Source organism: Coptis chinensis, chromosome 5 (genome assembly GCF_015680905.1).
Source record: "Coptis chinensis isolate HL-2020 chromosome 5, ASM1568090v1, whole genome shotgun sequence".
Classification (NCBI taxonomy): Eukaryota; Viridiplantae; Streptophyta; class Magnoliopsida; order Ranunculales; family Ranunculaceae; genus Coptis; species Coptis chinensis.
Genome location: NC_141460.1, coordinates 15,405,178 through 15,425,117, shown reverse-complemented (window position 1 = coordinate 15,425,117; position 19,940 = coordinate 15,405,178). Strand labels below are relative to the sequence as shown.

At 39.3% G+C, this 19,940-nt stretch overlaps 1 protein-coding gene and 1 pseudogene across 1 annotated transcript; one reads left to right on the top strand and one right to left on the bottom strand.

Annotated features, from left to right (window-relative positions):
- The first annotated feature begins 5,278 nt into the window (after positions 1-5,278).
- Positions 5,279-7,875, top strand: EXO70F1 (exocyst subunit exo70 family protein F1). The gene is made up of 2 exons (XM_086559699.1): positions 5,279-5,438; positions 5,561-7,875. The coding sequence occupies exon 2, from the start codon at positions 5,572-5,574 to the stop codon at positions 7,567-7,569; it is 1,998 nt and encodes a 665-aa protein (XP_086415825.1). The 5' UTR covers positions 5,279-5,438; positions 5,561-5,571; the 3' UTR covers positions 7,570-7,875.
- Positions 7,876-9,481: 1,606 nt separating this feature from the next.
- LOC147496849 (uncharacterized) lies at positions 9,482-19,202 on the bottom strand (annotated as a pseudogene).
- Between the last annotated feature and the right edge of the window lie 738 nt (positions 19,203-19,940).

Below are 19,940 nucleotides of genomic sequence, written 5' to 3'. Positions count from 1 at the left end.
GGGATTGTTCCAAATGTATGCACTATTACCACTATGTTCTTCTTCCTCACCGTCACCACTCCATCGTGTTTGGTTATTATAGACGTATTCGTTGTCGGAACTCATTTTTTTCCTAGAACTAGAGTGACTTAAGTTGAAAAAAAAGTTGTGAAATGACAAAACTCGAACTGTCGCGCGACATTATATTAAACATAGCACGCGACATTAGTACTGGCGTGCGCCAGTACTAATGTCGTGCAGGGTGGGCCCGTCAAGTGAATTTGCTCGTGAAATTTGCGACCAGCTAGAGTTGGTCGGAATTTGCGACCAACTTCTTCAAATTTTTCTTCAAATATGAAGAGTATGCTACCACCACCTAGAGATGCTCTAAGTATGCAAAAAACACAATTGATTCTTCAAACAGATGGTATGAAAACAAGTTGGAAATATAAGTATGCAAAAATTAAAAGGAATTGAAATTAATGTTTGCTCACTTGAATCATTCAATGTTGGCGTCAATTCCATCTCTCTTTATGGTTGGTGGGAAATAGGAGAGAGTTTAGAGAAGAAGGTTTGACCGGTAGAAAACATGTAGAGAAAGAGAATTTTTGCGATTCAAACGAAGGGTTAGTTGAATGACTATTTTACCCTCCCTTGTTTATTTGGTTGTTTTAACTTGAACCGTCTAGATGTGAGGAGTGAGTGGCCACGATTTGGAGTGGGTAGAGGCGAGAGTGGGCGTATCCCTCCCTATATATATAACCCACAACTTCACTTACAAAATGATTTAAAACCTAATCTTTTGTGCATATGATCTACTAACCATAGAGAACATCTCTACAAAAATTCAACTCGTTTGATATCCTCTAACTTAGATAAAAATTACTGTCCACTTTTGAAAAAAAATCTAACGGTCCAGAAATGTCTAGTTTTTGCAATCATCTTTTACCAATGTTAAAAATTGTCAAACAAGTTGAATTTTTGTAGAGATATTCTTTGTGGTTAGTAGATCATATCCGCAAAAAATTAGGATTTAAATCATTTTGTATGTGAAGGTGTTGGTTGTTTTAGATTTGGTACTTATTTTAAGGTCCTTTTAGGAGCTAGGCTATCTATATATACTAACTTGTAGGCCCGTGTATACTCACCGGCTCTTTTGAAAATATTTAGATTTTTTTAGAAAATTGGGACTACCGTTTTAGTCGCTAAACCGTTTTAATTTTCTAACAAATTGTTTTAAATTAAGTTTTAAAAACCCATTTTTTCAATTGGGAGAGAGATTCTGTTTTAATAGGAAAATGATTCCCATTTTAATTAGATACGCTAGATTTTCCCTTAATTTTCAATAGGGGAGGAATTCCCATTTTAATAGGAGAAGGATTTCCGCTTTAATTAGAAGGGCTATAATTTGTTTTAATAGGAGAAGAATTCCCGCTATAATAGAAGAGGAATTCATGTTTTTCAAATAGGAGAAGAATTCCCGCTATAATAGAAGAGGAATTCCCATTTTTCAAATAGGAGAGAAATTCCCGTTTTAATAGGAGATGACGTTGAATTTTAATAGAGCTCGAAAAATACCCCTTGTGGGAGCTTTAATATTAAGATATAGATTTAAAACCTAATTTTTTGTTGATATGATCTACTCACCATAAAGAACATTTCTACAAAAATTTAACTTGTTTGATATCCTCTAACTTAGATAAAAATTGTTGTCAACTTTTGAAAAAATATCTAACGGCCCAGAAATGTCGAGTTTTTGCAATCATCTTTTGCCAATGTTAAAAATTGTCAAACAAGTTGAATTTTTGTAGAGATGATCTTTATGGTTAGTATATCATATCCACTAAAAAATTATGTTTTAAATAATTTTGTAGGTGAAGTTGTGGGTTGTTTTAGATTTGGTACTTAGTTTTGTACTTATTTTAAGGCCCTTTTAGGAGTCTGGTTATATATTTAGGGTATATATATATATATATATATATATATATATATATATATATATATATATATATATATATATATATATATATATATATATATATCAAATTTGGGTTGGACATTTGATTATTTTCTATATCAAAGCTTTAAATTATCACATGAATGGTAAAATTTTCAACTTGTATGATTATATATGTTCATGGAGATATAAAGATGATTGTTGTCACGTCACTAGTTATACATAAAATATCATCATCATCATCAGTTTCAACAGTCATGACTTCTAGTGAGAGAAGCTCTGGACTTCTCACTCTAAACTTTGGATAAGGCTTTCCTTTTAATCCTTTCATAGCAATCTTTTTCTTCAAAGATTTATATTAGTTCAATAAAGTTTCTTCTTTTGGTAAGTTAACCTTCTCTTCAGAGCATTGACTGGTCTTGACCTGACCAACAAGTTTTCTTTGGTTCGAAGCTTCCTCAAGCTTCCATAGCAGTCAAGTGCTTCCTAGAGTTCTCTCTTTTTGCAGGCGGCAGATTTGGTCACAACTCTCAAGCACTTTGCACTCAATGAGGTCGATGATAGAACTGATGTTCCTTTTTATTTGTTTTTTCAATAATCCATCATTATTCATTAAAGGATAATATTGTGATTGTACAAACAAATAGCAAGACCAAAATACAGATGGAAACTTAATATAGCAAAGAACAAATAGTAGTCAACCATTTTGTAATCTCGGATACCATAACCAATCAGATCCATCTCGAACCAGCAAGCTCGTTTCTTCAATACCCCTACAACAACAATCCTTACCATGCTAGAAACACAATATCCTTCATCTCCATCGACCCGAAGGTCAAACTTGCACCAAGACAACATCTTTGTACTAGAACAAGAGTCAAATTAACGCCCCCAAATGAGAGTACGTGCCCCATCATGTGCGCAACAACGGCGCAGTAATGGCCTAACAAATAAACACCTCAAGGCATCAATACACCAGGCAGTTAGATATGCAAGAGAGCAAGACCCGTTCCAACATGATTGAAGATTGTAACAATAACGACAAATCAAAACCAAGCAAACCCACAAACACTAACATATCTAAAAGAGTATACCTTGTTACCACAATCAACAACACTACACCAAAACAAAAAAACTTCTACAACACCTAAAACACCTAAAAATAAAACTTGATCTGGCTTATTATAGTTCATTAAAAGATAAGCAAACCCCAAAATAGTGGATAAGAGACTCCTAACGAAATCCGTCAAACAATACTGAGTTGCTTTAAGAGCTAGCTCCAGACCATTGCCGATCAAATTGTGATTTAGACTAGGCTGTGAAGAAATCGATGCCAGAGATGAATAACAACCAATGAATGAGAAGAAAGGAGATTGGGGTTAAAGATCTAGTTCAAAAAGTGAAGATTTAAGATGTTGTTTAAAGGATTTGAGGGAAGGAGGTGGTTTCAAAACCCTAGTGGCTAGGGTTTCGAAAGAGATTTACTCCGTTTTTGTTTTACCTTGAGGGGAAAGTTAGAGTGGAGTGAATTTTTAGTGGGTTTCTTTATAGAACAAAGGCATTGATGATTGTTGGGAACCATTGATGCTCTTGGAGACGTGGGAATATCCATCCATTAGCTTCTGAATTTGAAAGTTGAATAGGAGGAGGGTCCTCTCCGTTAAGTTGAGTGTTTGATGATGCTATTGATGTAACTTTTTTTGTGGTTGAGAGTAGGAGCATAGACGGCGCCAAATATGTTTTAGCAAGATGTACCAAAACACACTAGTTGAGGAAATAAAGTAATTGATGAAAGAGATTGGGGATTTGTGAAAAATAAAGTAACAACGAATTATAGTTTGCATACTGCTACCCCAATCATTAGTAGCATTCTATCCAAAAACGTTAACATAAATACCATGCATAAATAATCCTTATATTTAGCACATTATTTAGTTACTCTAGAACATTACCTAAACTATATATAGCTCCTTAGCTCATTTTCTCACTAACAACACTATATACTCTAACGAACCCACTTCTCATGTCTTTGTCCCATGTGTACCATGCAATCACTTTATCATTACTTTTATCACTTTATCTTATCATATTGTTTATTTCCTCAGCTTATTCATCACACTCATCAACTACTTACTCAAGAAGTCGACACTTGGTTACTTAAGGCGTTACTTAGCACACTTCATCACTTCAATACAGGTCGTTCATTGTTTGGCCCTCTTGAGCGACCTATACAATCAACACGTTCCGTGATTAAGTAACAAATGTAAATGTCTAAAATTATTCTTTTGGGATTATTATGACATTACACCAAATTAAGACTTGGCTCTTAAGTTAAGATGGAGAAAGGAGATGGTTTTGGTTGTTGTTAATGGCTGTTCTTCATGAAGATGAAGATGCCTACGTATCCAGTCTGAGTATTGGAAGTGGTAGTGAAGGTTGAGTTAGTAACTCAAGTTAAGATGAATAGCCAGACTGGAACTAAGCCACACATAGTTCTTGATGGTGGCTTTTATAGGCAATGAGATTGTGTAGATGGTAAGACACGTGTGGTGATATGGATAGGTGTTAGGTTGTTTGGGTTGGTATAGAAAGAGTAAGGTCAAGGCTCTAATGATGGCAAAAGTGTAATGATGGTAAGAGCGCTACAATGGCGCCGCCTATGGCCTAATACTAGTGATATCAATGATGAGAGTGGTAGATAATTATGTCACGAGATGATATTGAGTAACGACTGCCCAAGTGACGAGTGCCTGAGTATAGTAACGACTGCTTGAGTGATGAATACCTGAGTCAGGTTAGTTACGATTGATTTGGAGTAGGAGGTCCCTTCCATCAACTATTGTTACAGAAATTTCTTGACCATTAGATAAAAGTTCAAATTTTAATACTAGTTTTCGCATGATTAGACATAGTCAAATAGGATGATTTTTTTTTTGTGAGGAGATATCTAACCTTAGACATAGGCACATTCCTATTCGGTTCCGATCTTGCTTCAGCGGCAAGATTGGATCAAATCCTTCTAGATTTTGCTAAATCGGTTTAGCTTATCTTTTCCAACTCTTGGCAAGAGCAGTTACTAGTAGGCTGAAATCTGTTAATTAAAGGATCTGTACCATTGGGCCTGAGGCGCTTGGGCTTGGTTACGACTGCCCCAATTAGGATCGGGCTGTATAGATACAAAACTACCCTTTCATTTCCTTAGGACATAGAACCCACGTGCACTAATCTAACTCGTATCTAACACACAACTCACAAGCAGAACAGTAGATTCCCAAAGTACAATAAAGTAAAAGTCAGTCTTAGTCAGACAGTCATTTCTCTTCTCTCTCTCTCATTTCTTACAGTACACACCTCAAATCTCAAACTTACAAAAAAAAAAAAAAAAAACATAAAACATAAAAAATTTCCATTAAATAAAAGCCGGCCGTGTAAAACTTGAATGTTTCTTCTTCTTCTTCCTTCCTTGCGGCGGTCGGACGCAACGGTACATCCATCATTTATGGTACAAACTCTTTTTCTCTTTCTGTTTATCATCATCATCACTGATTTAAATTCCCATGTATAAATAAATAAATAAATAATAATACTTTTCGTTTTATTTACAAAACCTAATTAATAATAAAGAGAATAAAGAGATGGCGGCTGCTGCTACTACTATAGATGGAGATGAGAGAGTGATGGCAGCAGCACAACAGATCGTGAAAAATTTAGGTACGTCAAAAAATGTAACAGAAGATATGATCTTGATATTATCGAATTTCGATAACCGTTTATCGACAATTACTGATTTATTATCAACTGGGAAAGATAAATCTTGTTGTAGTGATGATAATAATAAGAGGAATGAGATGGAAGAACAGTTTGAGGCGGCGGAGAAGATTGTTCTTAGATGGGATTCTAGTACTGGTACACCACAACATCATTCTTTACCTTGGGAAGAAGCTCCGGATGAGGCGGCGGAGTACTTGACTGCTGTTGATGAGATACTTCAGTTGACTGAGGATCTTTCTCTTTCTTCGACAGATGGTGAGATTATGGACCGGGCCGAGAGTGTTTTGCAGATTGCTATGTCTAGGCTTGAGGAGGAGTTTAGACATATTTTGATTAGGAACACAGTTCCTCTTGATGCGGGGCAGTTGTATGGGTCGATTAGGAGGGTTTCGCTTTCGTTTACTTCGAATGATGGGGATATTGATGATTTTGAGAGCTCGGTGGAGGATGATCATGTTAGTTTGTATCACGAGAGAGGGGCGAGTTTGTGTGATGATTTGTGTGTTGATTTGATTAATCCAGATGCTGTTTTGGACCTTAAAGATATTGCGGAGAGAATGATTAGGTCTGGGTATGAGAAGGAGTGTTGTCAGGTTTATACTACAGTTCGCCGTGATGTTCTGGATGAGTGTTTATCTATCCTTGGTATTGAGAAACTGAGCATTGAAGAAGTGCAGAGAGTTGAGTGGAGATCTCTTGATGAAAAGATGAAGAAATGGATTCAGGCTGTTAAGATTGTCATTCGGGTTCTTTTGTCTGGCGAGAAGCATATGTGTGATCAGATTTTCGAGGGGTCGGAACTGATTAGGGAGGTCTCTTTTACTGAGACTGCAAAGGGTTGTGTGATACAGCTGTTGAATTTCGGTGATGCAATTGCAATTGCAAGGCCTTCCCCAGAAAAGCTTTTCAGGATACTGGACATGTATGAAGCTGTAGCAGATGGACTGCCGGATTTGCAGTTACTGTTTTCGGATGGATCTGGTGTTTATGTTTATAAAGAGGCCATTCAAATACTAGACAGACTAGGTGACGCAGCCAAATGCACATTTGAGGAATTCGAGAATGCTGTTCAGAGTGAAACCTCTCGGAGGCCAATACAGGGTGGTGAGATTCATCCATTAACGCGTTATGTGATGAATTATGTCAAGTTACTTGTCGATTACAGTGATGCACTGAATGTTCTTCTAGAAAGTAGTACAGACAGCCCAAATCGTGTGGCCGGTGATGAGGACGATACTTTGTATTCTGGAATTGAATCTCCATTGGGTAGACGCTTGCTATTGTTGATCTCATCTCTGGAATCAAACCTTGAAGAGAAGTCAAAGCTATACGAGGATGGTGCAATGCAGTATATATTCCTGATGAATAATATCCTTTATATTGTTCAAAAGGTGAAAGACTCTGACCTTGGCAAGCTTTTGGGTGATCACTGGGTCCGTAAGCGCCGTGGGCAGGTACGTCAGTATGCCACCAGTTACCTGAGAGCGTCATGGAGCAAAGTCTTATCCTGTTTGAAGGATGAAGGGATTGGTGGGAGTGGGAGCTCTAGCAACATTTCTAAGGTGACTTTGAAGGAAAGGTTCAAGAGTTTTAACTTCAGTTTTGAAGAAGTTTACAGAAACCAGACACAATGGAAGGTTCCAGACTCTCAACTTCGGGAAGAGCTTCGAATTTCTATATCAGAGAAAGTACTACCGGCATACCGCTCTTTTCTGGGCAGGTTCGGGAGTCATCTTGAGAGTGGAAGACATTCTGGGAAATACATAAAATACACACCAGATGATTTGGAGAACCATTTGTTGGATTTATTTGAGGGGACCCCTGGACTTCTGCACAATCCAAGGAGAAAAATAAGTTCTTAGCTGGTGTGATTTATTAATAGGTAAGCCTTCTTTTATCAAGTACACGCTGCTAGAAATTCAGACATGTTGAATTTTAGTAGCCCTGGCGATTGCTATTTACTGTTGTTGTTGTTGTTGTTGTTGTTGTTGTTGTTAATGATGTAATCACAGGATCTCAGGATGCTAAGTTATCCCTGCCTTTATATACTGTAATAATTATGTACATGTATTATAAACCCGTGAGTGTCAGTGTTTTTCAGGATTTAATGGATTTGTTGTTGTGCAGTCCAGCTAAATTTATATAGTGCTTATGGCCTTTACTTTGAATTTGGAGAACTGATTTTCAAATTGTAGTTACATAGTGTCCATTTCCTCATTACAACTCTGCGCCTTTCCTTCAAGTTATAATGAAGAATGTTGAAAACAATGAGCATGTTACTGTTTGTTTAACTAGCATGTCTATCTATCTTACTATTCTGTGCATATTTGTGTGTAAGTTGTGATAGGCTTTGTGATATGATTGGTGTGCAGAAAGGTATCTTTACAAGGGTATCCAAAAGATAAAAAGGAGAGATGGTTGTGTGGATCAAATATCTGTAATAAGTCATGCCATCCGGCTCCATTCTATGAACGTAGTCAGGCTTGCCATACCACAACAGAAAAGTTCCACTGGCTCTGGCACATAAATCTGCTGCAGTGTTTACTTCCCTCCATGTTGCAGTCATATTCCATTCACTTTCACTTCCAGTTCACCTTTTTAGTTTGAAAAGCTTTCACAGCTTCAGCTAAATCAGATTCCATCCATTTGTTTTCCCAGCCTAACCCAATGGCTTTAGTGGTTCCTTTAACAATGGCAACATATTCAGCCACAGAGAAATTCTCTATACCCAGGGCACCTGTAGCTCCTGTAGTTCCACCACTTTTCTAAGTAGAGCATCCCAATCAGATATCCTGGGATTCCCCCTAGAGGATCCTTTTTCACCTTCACGACCTGGGTCAAGGCTCTGACCGGTAGCATTCAAGTATTTTAGGTGCTCATCTAGTCTTGCTCTGTAGTCCTAGTTTATGGAGCTGCCCAGTCAGGTACTCTGTTGTCCATATGCCTTTTGGAGAGGCTATATGATCTGTGTATTGTATTTTCTTTATTGCCCTGATAGCAGTAGCACCTTGATTAAGCTTCTCCTTTTCATATTCATACAGTATGGAATTTCTGCATTTCCAAGAGTACCAAAGCGTTAATCCCAAATGGCAGATGCGTGGATCAGTTTATGAGTTTATGAGAACACAAAGAAACAACTTGAGACTAAACTGATTAAACCGACGACCAAACCGATTCTATCGGTTTTCAAATATACATAACCGAACCGAACCGATTCATACAAACCCCAACTTTTCTCCTTAGTTTTCTTTTCAATTTTGCTAATGGGATAAACTCAAATTCGATGCTAAATTTTGAGGGGTTTATACAAAACATACAAAACTCCAAAACCTATTTTGTAAGAGCAAAATTGTTAATATGATAAATACCAACGTTTGCATAACCAAAGATTGATAGAATGGGGGCAAACTCAAATGATTTTGAAAATGGAGGGTTTAGTCAAAACGCTACATAATTTTGAGAGATTAAGTCAAAATTCCCCAACAACTATAGATCAAAAACATAAGCCAACCGTCATCATGCATTTACTCTTTTCAACACCAGTACTCTTTGAGTTTGCTCTGAGAAACTTTCTTTTTGGCGCAGTATAATCGAGTCTGGTATTAATAGGTAAGAAGAAAGTGTACACCAACATATTCGTGAGTACACTCGAGTATTTTTTTGTTTTTTTGTTTTTTGATATACTCAGAGTACATATATAAGAAGCATAGACGAAATCGTCACCCTGCCTTCAGCCACTTGACCAGGTAATGTGATGATGACTGATGAGTCATGGATCATAAGAAAGAGCTACTACAAAATATTTTCCGAGGAAAGTCCAGCAATGAAACAATGCATGCATTACCTGGGCTTCTATCAAAAGTTAAAGAGTGCAATGACTAGGATTAAAACTTGAAATCTTTCTTCTTAGGTTTCCCATCCTTCCTCTCGCTTCCTCTTCCGTTTCTTCTCGTTCTCTGCGACCATGTCGCTGAAGTCCTCTCTCTGGCTACGAAGCTTTTCTTCTTCCCTAGCTTCTTCGTACTTCGCTGCCAATACATTTTTCAGCTCAACCCCTTCCAGCTCCTCTGGTCTAAGGGTGACATCAACCTTGTCAGCTTTCTGACCACGGAGAAGATCAACCCTTTTGGCGGCTGCTGCTTTGTCCTGATCCCCGCTGCCAACAACATACGTGTGTGTGGTGCCCAACAGGGTCCCTGGTTGAATGACTTGAATCTTCTCTTCTTTTTCTTCAAGGACTTGACATAACGGTTCTCATACTCCTTCCTCTGTTGCCTTCGCAGGTCAATGACATCTGGGGTCTCCACACCAGTTGGCGTGCTTGAAAGGCTATTTAGAGATTGAATGCCATCCTCCAGTTCCTCTTCCTCAATCTCCTCTTCTTCCTCCAAGTCACCCCAATGCTTGCTCCTGTCAACTGGTTCTTCCTCATAGTTCAATTGTTTTTGCTGCTGGAGCCCAAAAACATCTCCATACAAAGGTCGCCCATTTTCATCAACACCAACCGCCAGGGTGATAACCAAAGCTCGCCCCAAGGAGGAATAGGAACATTTAGTCCAGGAATCTTCAGATGTGGATACAAAGGGGGAGGAGCACCCTCTTACATACCAAGAGCTTCTTTAAGCTCCCGGGAAAGCATACCTGGCTTCATCTTCCTCAGTTTCACCTCGAACTCTTTCCCTTCATAATAAAGGTTGCCATGAATATTTTAGCAAATAAATATGTGACACGTGACATCTTCTTAACGCTCGGGTTGGTCTTAGTGTGGGTAGGAAGTACCAGAACACACTTTAAGTTCAGGTCCTGACTAACTCACCTCCTAGGTTCGGGAGTGAAATAAGGAGAGGAGGTTCGGAATTGGTTGGAGTAGGCTCGGAGAACCAATTCCTGACTATGAACTCCAAATCCGGAACTCAACTACTAGGTTCGGAGCAGGTTTGTAGGCTTTGGAATTAGTTGGAGTAGTAGGTTCGTATAACCAACTCCTAACTATGAACTCCAAATCCGGAACTCAACTACTAGGTTCGGAGCAGATTCGTAGGCTTTGGAACTAGTTGGAGTAGTAGGTTCGTATAACCAACTCCTAACTATGAACTCAAAATCTGGAACTTAACTACTAGGTTCGGAGCAGGTTCGTAGGCTTTGGAACTAGTTGGAGTAGTAGGTTTCGTATAACCAACTCCTAACTATGAAATCTAAATCCGGAGCTCAACTACGAGGCTCGAGCTCTAACTACTACTCCAAATCTAAACATGTTTATATGTTGTTTAAGTCAATAAAAGAGACCTATTTGACTTGGAAAACATAGGGCTTCTAGAAGAGTCAAGATGAGACTTAACAAGAGACTGTCTCCTAGTTAAACACTAATTGGGAAAGCTCATCTATTAATCAAGATGATACTTAACAAGAGACAGTCTCCTAGTTAAACACTAATTGGGAAATCTCATCTATTATTATAAATAAAATAGTTGAACTACGCTTTGAGTTGGATTCCTATTCACAGGATACGTAGGCAGCTATTAAAGAACGTGGTTCAACTCATCATCTTCTACATCTGTTTTTCTTCTTGATCCAATATTTTTCATTGTTCTTTGATCATCAACAAAATATTTGTGTTTCTAGATTAGGAAAAATCATCACAGCGTCGTCTGTGGGAAACGAAACCATACAGAATTGATTTGATTTTTTGGTCAATTTTTTTTCAGTTCTAGGTTCTCCTAACCACCAATTTTTCTTGGGTTTGTTGTTCTTTAAAAAAAAAAAAAAAAAAAAAAAAAAAATCTTTTTTGCACTTTGATTTAAAATCATGGTTACTACAAGAGCCAACGCGAATCAAAGTAATGAAGGGAATGAAGAGATCAATAACCCACATGTTACTTCTCAAAGACAATCTGAATGTAGAGGAGATTGTTGTTTTGGACAGGGGCATGAAGAAGATGAGCCTCACAATGATACTCCCCAATCTGCCATAACCAACCAAGCCATCATGGATGCTGTGATAGCCGAATGTGGTCGACAAGAGGCTCGTTGCGTTTTTTCCAAGACTACTACCGCATGAATAAGGGTTGTTCACCTCTAAGAGTGTTGCCTACTGATGGAAACTCGAGGGGGCAGTTCCGGCCACCAAGTCTCGACCAATGCGAAGGTTACGTCCTTACGCCTTATATCCCTTACTTCGTTGGGTATCATAGCGGCCAACCAGATTCGGATTATAATCCAGAATTAGATCCAACCCGACACTCGAGTTCACATGGAACTGACTTCTCTTGGTATTCAAGTTCTCGAGGTACGAGGGATGGACGTCCGAATGTGTTTGTCTGGAATCCACAACTATCAAGGTCACCCTCGGTACGAAGACGACTTTCAGTTCCAAGGGAACCTTCATTGCCTCAGAATCCCTCAGTTCCCCGACCCAGTTTTGCAAACTCCTTCACTCGATCTTGGGAACCAGAACCACGTTATCATCGAGATGAGAACTATGAGAGTCCAGGTCCGAGGTACAACAATGAGAGAACTCCAATTCATGAACCGACTACTCTCGCACAACTCAAGGCGCAAATATTGGAGGAACTGTGAGGTTCGAAACCAACTAATATGGATGAGTCAGTTGTTCAGTCAGCAATAGAGGGAGGCATTGGAACTCCTTTTTCACAACATGTTATGAGTGGATACATCCCCCATGATTATAAACCACCGAAGTTATCTAAATTTAATGGCAAAGGAGATCCGGTCTCTCATGTGCTCGGTTATCGTCAAGCAATGGTGGGTCTTTCTAAGAGCATTCCCAATGCAAGTCAATATATTCCCCCTCTTATCATCTCCACGTAGGCAGTATTTCCCCTCTTGATGAAAAGTAAGGTGAAGCTGTGCAATGCAAAGGTGAAAAAAAATCTCGGACGGGATGTTAGATTCCATCTGGAGGCTTTTTGATCGAGACGGAATGTAACATCCCGTCCGGTATTTTGTCTAAAGTTAAAAAAAACCGAAAAAACACGCGAGGCGGAATGAAATATTCCGTCTGAAAAAGAAAAAAAAAAAAACACACGAGACGGAATTCAACATCCCGTCCGAAGTTCACAAGTCAGCCACTATCTCGGTTAAAGGTTTCACCGTCATTTCAACTTGGTAAAATAGTCACCGGTTATTCACCTCTGCATTGGGCAGTGGTTTTCCACAATTAGAGGTGAATAATTTCACAAACCCCTCATATTACCCTGCATTAGGAATGCTCTAAGAAAGATCATTATTTGTGCTAGTATTTTGCTTCAAGTTTGACAGACTCGACACTCATCTAGTAGACGAAGCTACCCAGGGGCAGCATTCACGAGTTTAAGGTGCTATCCATCAATTTCATTGCGAAATTCAGTTGCAACCGACCCTATATTAAAACCGCTGATGCACTGTTTGACATGAAAATCCGAAAGGACGAGCGTATAAGGGATTTCACCAAAAGATTTAACGAGGTTCAATTGCATGTTGACAACGTCGATGAGACTCTCGCCATTGTGGCCTTTAGAAAGGGATTAGATCCCACTTCTGGTCTATACTTGTCTTTGAAAAAAAAGAAGCCTACGAACATGACGGAGTTGCAGGCTCGGATCGATAAGTATGTGGAACTGGAAGAAGACCAATTGGATAGGGAATCTTCTCATAAAAGAGTGATAACCAATGTCACCTTCGCTCCTGTTGGTAGGAGCTCTGCTAGTCATTATAATGATAGGAAGTCTGAGGAACCACAGTTGGAGCACAAGTCAGCTGACATGAATTCCTATCAAGATAAGTCCAAGAGGTAGAAGATTGGTGACACGTCAGGAAGTGAGCAATTACCCCCACAGGATAGGGACTTTACCACTTTAACTTATCCTTATGAGGACATCTTTGAAGTTAACCAGGAACAAGATGTTCATGAAAGATCCTCCAGCGGTGAATCTCGATGCTAAAATGTACTGTTTCCAAGTAATGTTACACTACTCTTAGCTTCTAAGAGACAAAATTTTCACAAATTTGGATCTGCTTCCACTATACTGGGGGCATGATCTATGCCAATCAATTCTCAATAAAACTTATATTTCTTTTTTCAGAGCATTGTTTCTTTTATAATTTTCAGCTGGGATACTTTTTGGATGTTGGGTGAGAGATCCCATATGTTGGCCAAAGTTGTATCAGAACCTTTAGAAAGCTTTCTCGAGATGATGAATGAAAGATCTCATGTGTTGTTCCCCGTGTGATGGAGAAAGGTTAACTTAGCTTGAATTTTATCCTCCTAAGAGCAGTTCTAATGCCTTATGCTTATAAGTGTCAATTTATGCATTAGATGTCAGATTATTTAAGGACTTTACAGGAAATAATACAGGGGCACACCCTACGTTCCTACAAAGTCTTATTTATTAACAAAACTAAATGTATTTACAGGAATTGACATACGGGCAAACCCTATTTTCCTACAAAACCTTTTGTAGGAAAATATAATTCGACACTTTTGTCATTTTCCTTCAACGGTCGAATGTGCAACCATCGTCTGAGAGAAAAGTGGGGCATCTGTGTATACATATTTATGCAAATAAGGAGAAAAGAACACCACTTCCTAGCTAGTCTGGAACTTCACGTTCGGAACTTGTCAAAGTTTGGAACTCCACTTCCTAGCTAGCTAGGAACTCTATGTTCAAAACTTTACTTCCTAGCTACTCTAGAACTCCACGTTCGGAACTTGTCCAAGTTCCGAATTTCACTTCCTAGCTAGTCAGGAACTCCACGTTCGGAACGTACTTGTCCAAGTTCGGAACTCCACTTCCTAGCTAGTCAGGAACTCCTCGTTTGGAATATGTCCTAATTCGGAACTCCACTTCCTAGCTAGTTAGGAACTCTACGTTCGGAACTCCACTTCCTAGCTAGTTTGGAACTCCACGTTCGGAACTTGTCCAAGTTCGGAACACCACTTCCTAGCTTGCCTGGAACTCCACGTTCGAAACTTGTCTAAGTTCGGGAGTCCACTTCCTAGCTAATAAGGAACACAGAAAGTCCAAGTTCGGTACTATTCTCTCGAGTAACAAACTCGAAACTGTTTTGTGGATGGAAGAATCTGAAACTACATTGTCAACTATAGTACCCGGCCTATCCGAATTGCATTGTAACTTGACATATCCAGAATTGCCTCGACAATAGCATTGCCCAGTACTGGATTCGGAACTGAAATTTGTGGATTGAAGAGCCTGACATTGATTGGTGAGACATTGGATTTGGGAATACGCAGTGATAGAAGCGGTACTAACTTGATCAATATGGACGTGCTGGCTCACTAGCAAAGCCGATACTGAGTACTGACCAACACTGGAACTGATTGTTTAAGTTCTTAACGTGGTTATTGGCTACCAAAACTTCGATCTCCACAAGTCACCAATATATTGTGCTTTCAGCCCAATATGTGCATGTATGTGACATTGCAAACAAACCAAGGCATTACTTTGTTGATCGAGACTTGGAAGTACTCGAGCGCATTTGCCATAAACAAAGGCAAGGGGAGTCGGAGTCCAGCTTTCAGCAGTCCAAGGAATATCAAGGGATTTTCTTCGGTTCCAAGGTCGGCAGTCCATGGATATTCAATTTTGATTTCTTTTGGAATTGCAAATGTGTTATGGATCTTTCCCAAATCCGAAATATTCTAGTCAAAAGTGGGGATTTTAGTTTTTCGGCGTAGTCGAAAGAGAAACATCGGTATTTGCTCTATAACCCGAAACTGCTATAGCAATTGAACCTGAAACGACATTGCCCGGTAATGAATCCGAAACTGCCTTGCTATTTAAAGGACCCAAAGCTGATGGGTGAGACATTGAAAGTTGATTAAGAGTGCACGGTCAAAAGGATATATTCAGAATTGGAAGTGGTGGTAGCAAAGTCAGAATTGCCTGTTCAACTTTAGAAAGGAAAACGTGGCTGTTGACACCCAAAACTTCATATATACAAACCTTAACACACTTTGGACTTAAACTCTCAATCAGTGAAAGAAAGAGAAAAACGACTGCAGTATACCTACTTTCTTTTGAATCCAATATGGTAGCAATAAAAGATAGAACATGTTTAACACTTTGTGTATGGCGGTCTTCAAAGCAACCAAACTCAAGTTCTTTTAGAAAATCTTCAGTGCTTGTTTTCTATTTTCGACGGAATCAATTGACAGTGAAGAAACAAGTTGTTTTCTAAAACAACAAGTAAGCACCTGGAAGTTTAAGAAATTGTCAATGGGGGAAACTGTGGATTTAAGGTACTAATGGCATCTAGCAAGGGACCTATATAGTGTTTACAAAGGAGCTATCCAAATAGATACAGGAAAAGGATTCAAGGAAGGACGTGAAGTCAGGCTTCAACAAGTACAAGGAATTTCCTTTATTCTCTCTTCCGGATGACGACTCAATTCCGAATGAGTAGTGGGCTTCACATCTCCTACTCAAGTATTCCCAACTCCGGATGGGTAAGTGTGGGCGCCTGATCTTTTATTTTGCAATTCTGAAATGTTAGGACTAACAAAGAAGCCGAAGGGTATCTATCTAACAAAACAGGGAGGAGTGGGAGGACAGATTCCACGTCATAAGGTGAGACGTGGTTGACACCCCCCCTAACCATAGCCACTCAAAACTCATGGAGGGTGAATTAAAAATCTTTTATTGGGTGAGTTAAACAGTTTTTCTCACCTCACCCACCCCCACACAAAAAAGTCAACATTGGACAAAATTTTTATGGGTTGAATCTTTTATGGGCTTGTAACGATGAGTATGGGATCAATTAAAAAAAAATTGTAATAGTGGGGGTAGACATCCAAAAATCAGCCAAAAGGCTGGGCTTATAAACTGTTGGGCCTCCAAATTTGACATGGTACTGCACAATTGGCTGACCCAATTGATATTATTGGGCTTATGGATAATGGGCAATTGGGCTGGCCTTGCGCCGCGACGAGTTGTTTCGCAAATAAGACGACATACACCTGTGCGTGTCGTGTCGACGAAGTTTGGCCTCGGCTTTGCTGGTTCTCGCCTAAGGCGCGACGTGTTGTTTCGTGTTGAAGACACGCGTTTCGGCACGCGTACGCCTTGCACTGAAGGCACAACGAGTTGTCGGAGTAGCGCGGCAGGCGCGTTGAGGTCTCACGGGTCGTAGGCACGGGCATACCCTAGTAACTATACAAGGGAAGTGAACAGTTATGGGTTTATGGGATGTGAGCCCATGTCCAGACGTGCAAAAATGAAAACAAATATAATTAGTTCTTGGTCACATCACATGTGCTGATTTAGTGATTTCCTTTTTAATCTCAAGTCTGGGTCTTGCGCGGCATGTGCTCAGGTCCGGGTTATCATGAGGCTTGGTTCGGATCTACCCAAGTCCGGGTAGTTAAAAAAAAGAAGAGAGTTACAGTTCCTACGCTTGACATAAATGATCTATATATGCGTGCTATATAGATAGAGTTTATCTATCCAAGTCCGGGTCATGATGATTTGGAAAAGTCCTCATATGTTCAAGTTCAGGTTATTATAAAACTAGTTCGAGTCGTGGTCATCATATGTTCGGACTTGTTCCTTGAGCTGCGATAATGGCCAATTTTGTATATAAATTTCAAGGAGCAGATAGAGGTATATTGCTCATTGCTTTTTATATGATTGCGCGACGTGACGAGCATCTACCTTTTTACCCTTTTTCCTTAAGGGTTTAAATTACAACCCATGAAGAAAAAAGAGGGGCATCTGTGTGCATATATTTTAGCAAATAAATATGTGACACGTGACAATATTTTCTTAACGCTCGGGTATGGTCTTAGTGTGGGTAGGACGTACCAGAACACACTTTAAGTCTAGGTCCTGATTAACTCACCTCCTATGTTCGGGAGTGAAGTAAGAAGAGGAGGTTCGGAATTGGTTGGAGTAGGCTTGGAGAACTGAAGGTTCGGAACTGGTATGCCGGAATAGTAGGTTCGGAGAACCAATTCATGACTATGAACTCCAAATCCGGAACTCAACTACTAGGTTCGGAGCAGGTTCGTGGGATTTGGAACTAGTTGGAGTAGTAGGTTCGTATAACCAACTCCTAACTATGAACTCCAAATCCGGAACTCAACTACTAGGTTCGGAGCAGATTCGTAGGCTTTGGAACTAGTTGGAGTAGTAGGTTCATATAACCAACTCCTAACTATGAACTCCAAATCCGGAACTCAACTACTAGGTTCGGAGCAGGTTCGTAGGCTTTGGAACTAGTTGGAGTAGTAGGTTCGTATAACCAACTCCTAATTATGAACTCCAAATCCGGAGCTCAACTACTAGGCTCAGAGCTCTAACTACTACTCCGAACCTAAACATGTTTTTATGTTGTTTAAGTCAATAAAAGAGACCTATTTGACTTGGGAAACATGGGGCTTCTAGAAGAGTCAAGATGAGACTTAACAAGAGACGACCTCCTAGTTAAACACTAATTGGGAAAGCTCATCTATTCATCAAGATGATACTTAATAAGAGACGGTCTCCTAGTTAAACACTAATTGGGAAACCTCATCTATTATTATAAATAGAATAGTTGAACTACGCTTTGAGTTGGATTCCTATTCACAGGATACGTAGGCAGCCATTAAAGAACGCGGTTCAACTCATCATCTTCTACATCTCTTCTTCTTCTTGATCCAATACTTCTCATTGTTCTTTGATCATCAACAAAATATTTGTGTTTCTAGATTAGGAAAAATCATCACAAAGTCTGAAACTTAAAAAATGCACCATGGAGAACCTGATAATCTATATCCATCTTCCCCATCTTTGGCTGCATACGCTCATGCTGTTTCTGCTTCAACTTCTTATTGTCTTCTTTTTGGATGTAAGCCTGTCTTATTTTTTCAATTCCTGTTACAGCAATGAAATCAGGAAGTTGGAAAGGCTGCTTCAATACCACGCTTTCCCTGCAGGAACTTCCTCTTCTGAGACCAGTGTCTCGACACTGGAACACTGTTCCGATACGATTTGAGATAGATCAGCAACTTTGGGTCAGCAACCGTCCCATCCCATACCTCAACTACATTTGGCCTAAGCTCCGCAGTTTTCATACGACGATGAAGCTTTTTCTTCTTAGTAGAAACACCCCTAGCTTCCTTTTTCTTCTCCTTCTCTTGCCCATCCTCCTCTTCATCTGAATCATCATCTTTCTTCTCCTCATCCTCTAAAGTAGTAGTAGCAGTAAAACTAAACTTCTCAAACACCTTGGCAAATTATTCATATGAACTACCTTCTAAATCTGCCTTTTCTTGTACGTACTCTATTACATATTCCCATTTTCTTTGGTGTGTTGGTTTTGATTTTTTTGTTTTTTGTTTTTTTTTGCTTACGTCTCCTTCTATGATCTGTTTCTTTTGATTTCTTGCTAATATTGTTGTGAAGAAAATTGGGAAATTTTGATGAGATTGAGCCACTTTTTTAGATGAGAAAAAATTCAAAATTCGCTCTGGCACCCATCCACCTTGTACACCCATCCCAAGGTATCATTTCTAATACATCAGTGGGGCAGGCTCGTACACATTGAGTTCACTGTACACCCTATACATGTATCATAAATCTTTACTTACCCTATCTTTGCTTGGAATTGTGCAAAACATGTGAGCTCAATCAAACCCGATACCTGTTTTCTATCCGAGACAAGGGTAGATGCGTCTACCAGTCTTGACATATTCTCTCCTCTCAGTTTTTAACACTCTTCCAACTTTCCGTCTAATGGACGTAGTGGTGGTCTTTGGCTTGGTTGGACTAACAATACGAATCTAAAAATTCTATATTCCTGCGAGCGCTACATTGCAGCCCTCGTAAAAAATAATCCTGCAGACACCGAATGGTTATGCACTTTTGTCTATGGGCATCCTAACTAATCTCGTCGAGCAGAACTTTGGAATAACTTCTCTGATCTTGCTGCTAATCATAATTATCCATGGCTCATTGTCGGGGATTTGAATAAAACAACATGCAAAGAAGAAAGATCTAGGGGAACCTTTTTCAGTTTTGCCGAAGCTACTCATTTCCTGCAATTTATGTTCTCAGTTGATTTTATAGATTTAGGTTTCGAAGGGGTACCCTTCATATGGTCAAACAAGAGATTCAAGAATAACAGAGTAGATCTTATAAAAAAGAGATTAGACCGAGCTATTGTAAACACAGATGTACGCACAAAAATGTGTACCTAGGTCTATGCAATTGATTTTAGAATCGCCATTAACTTT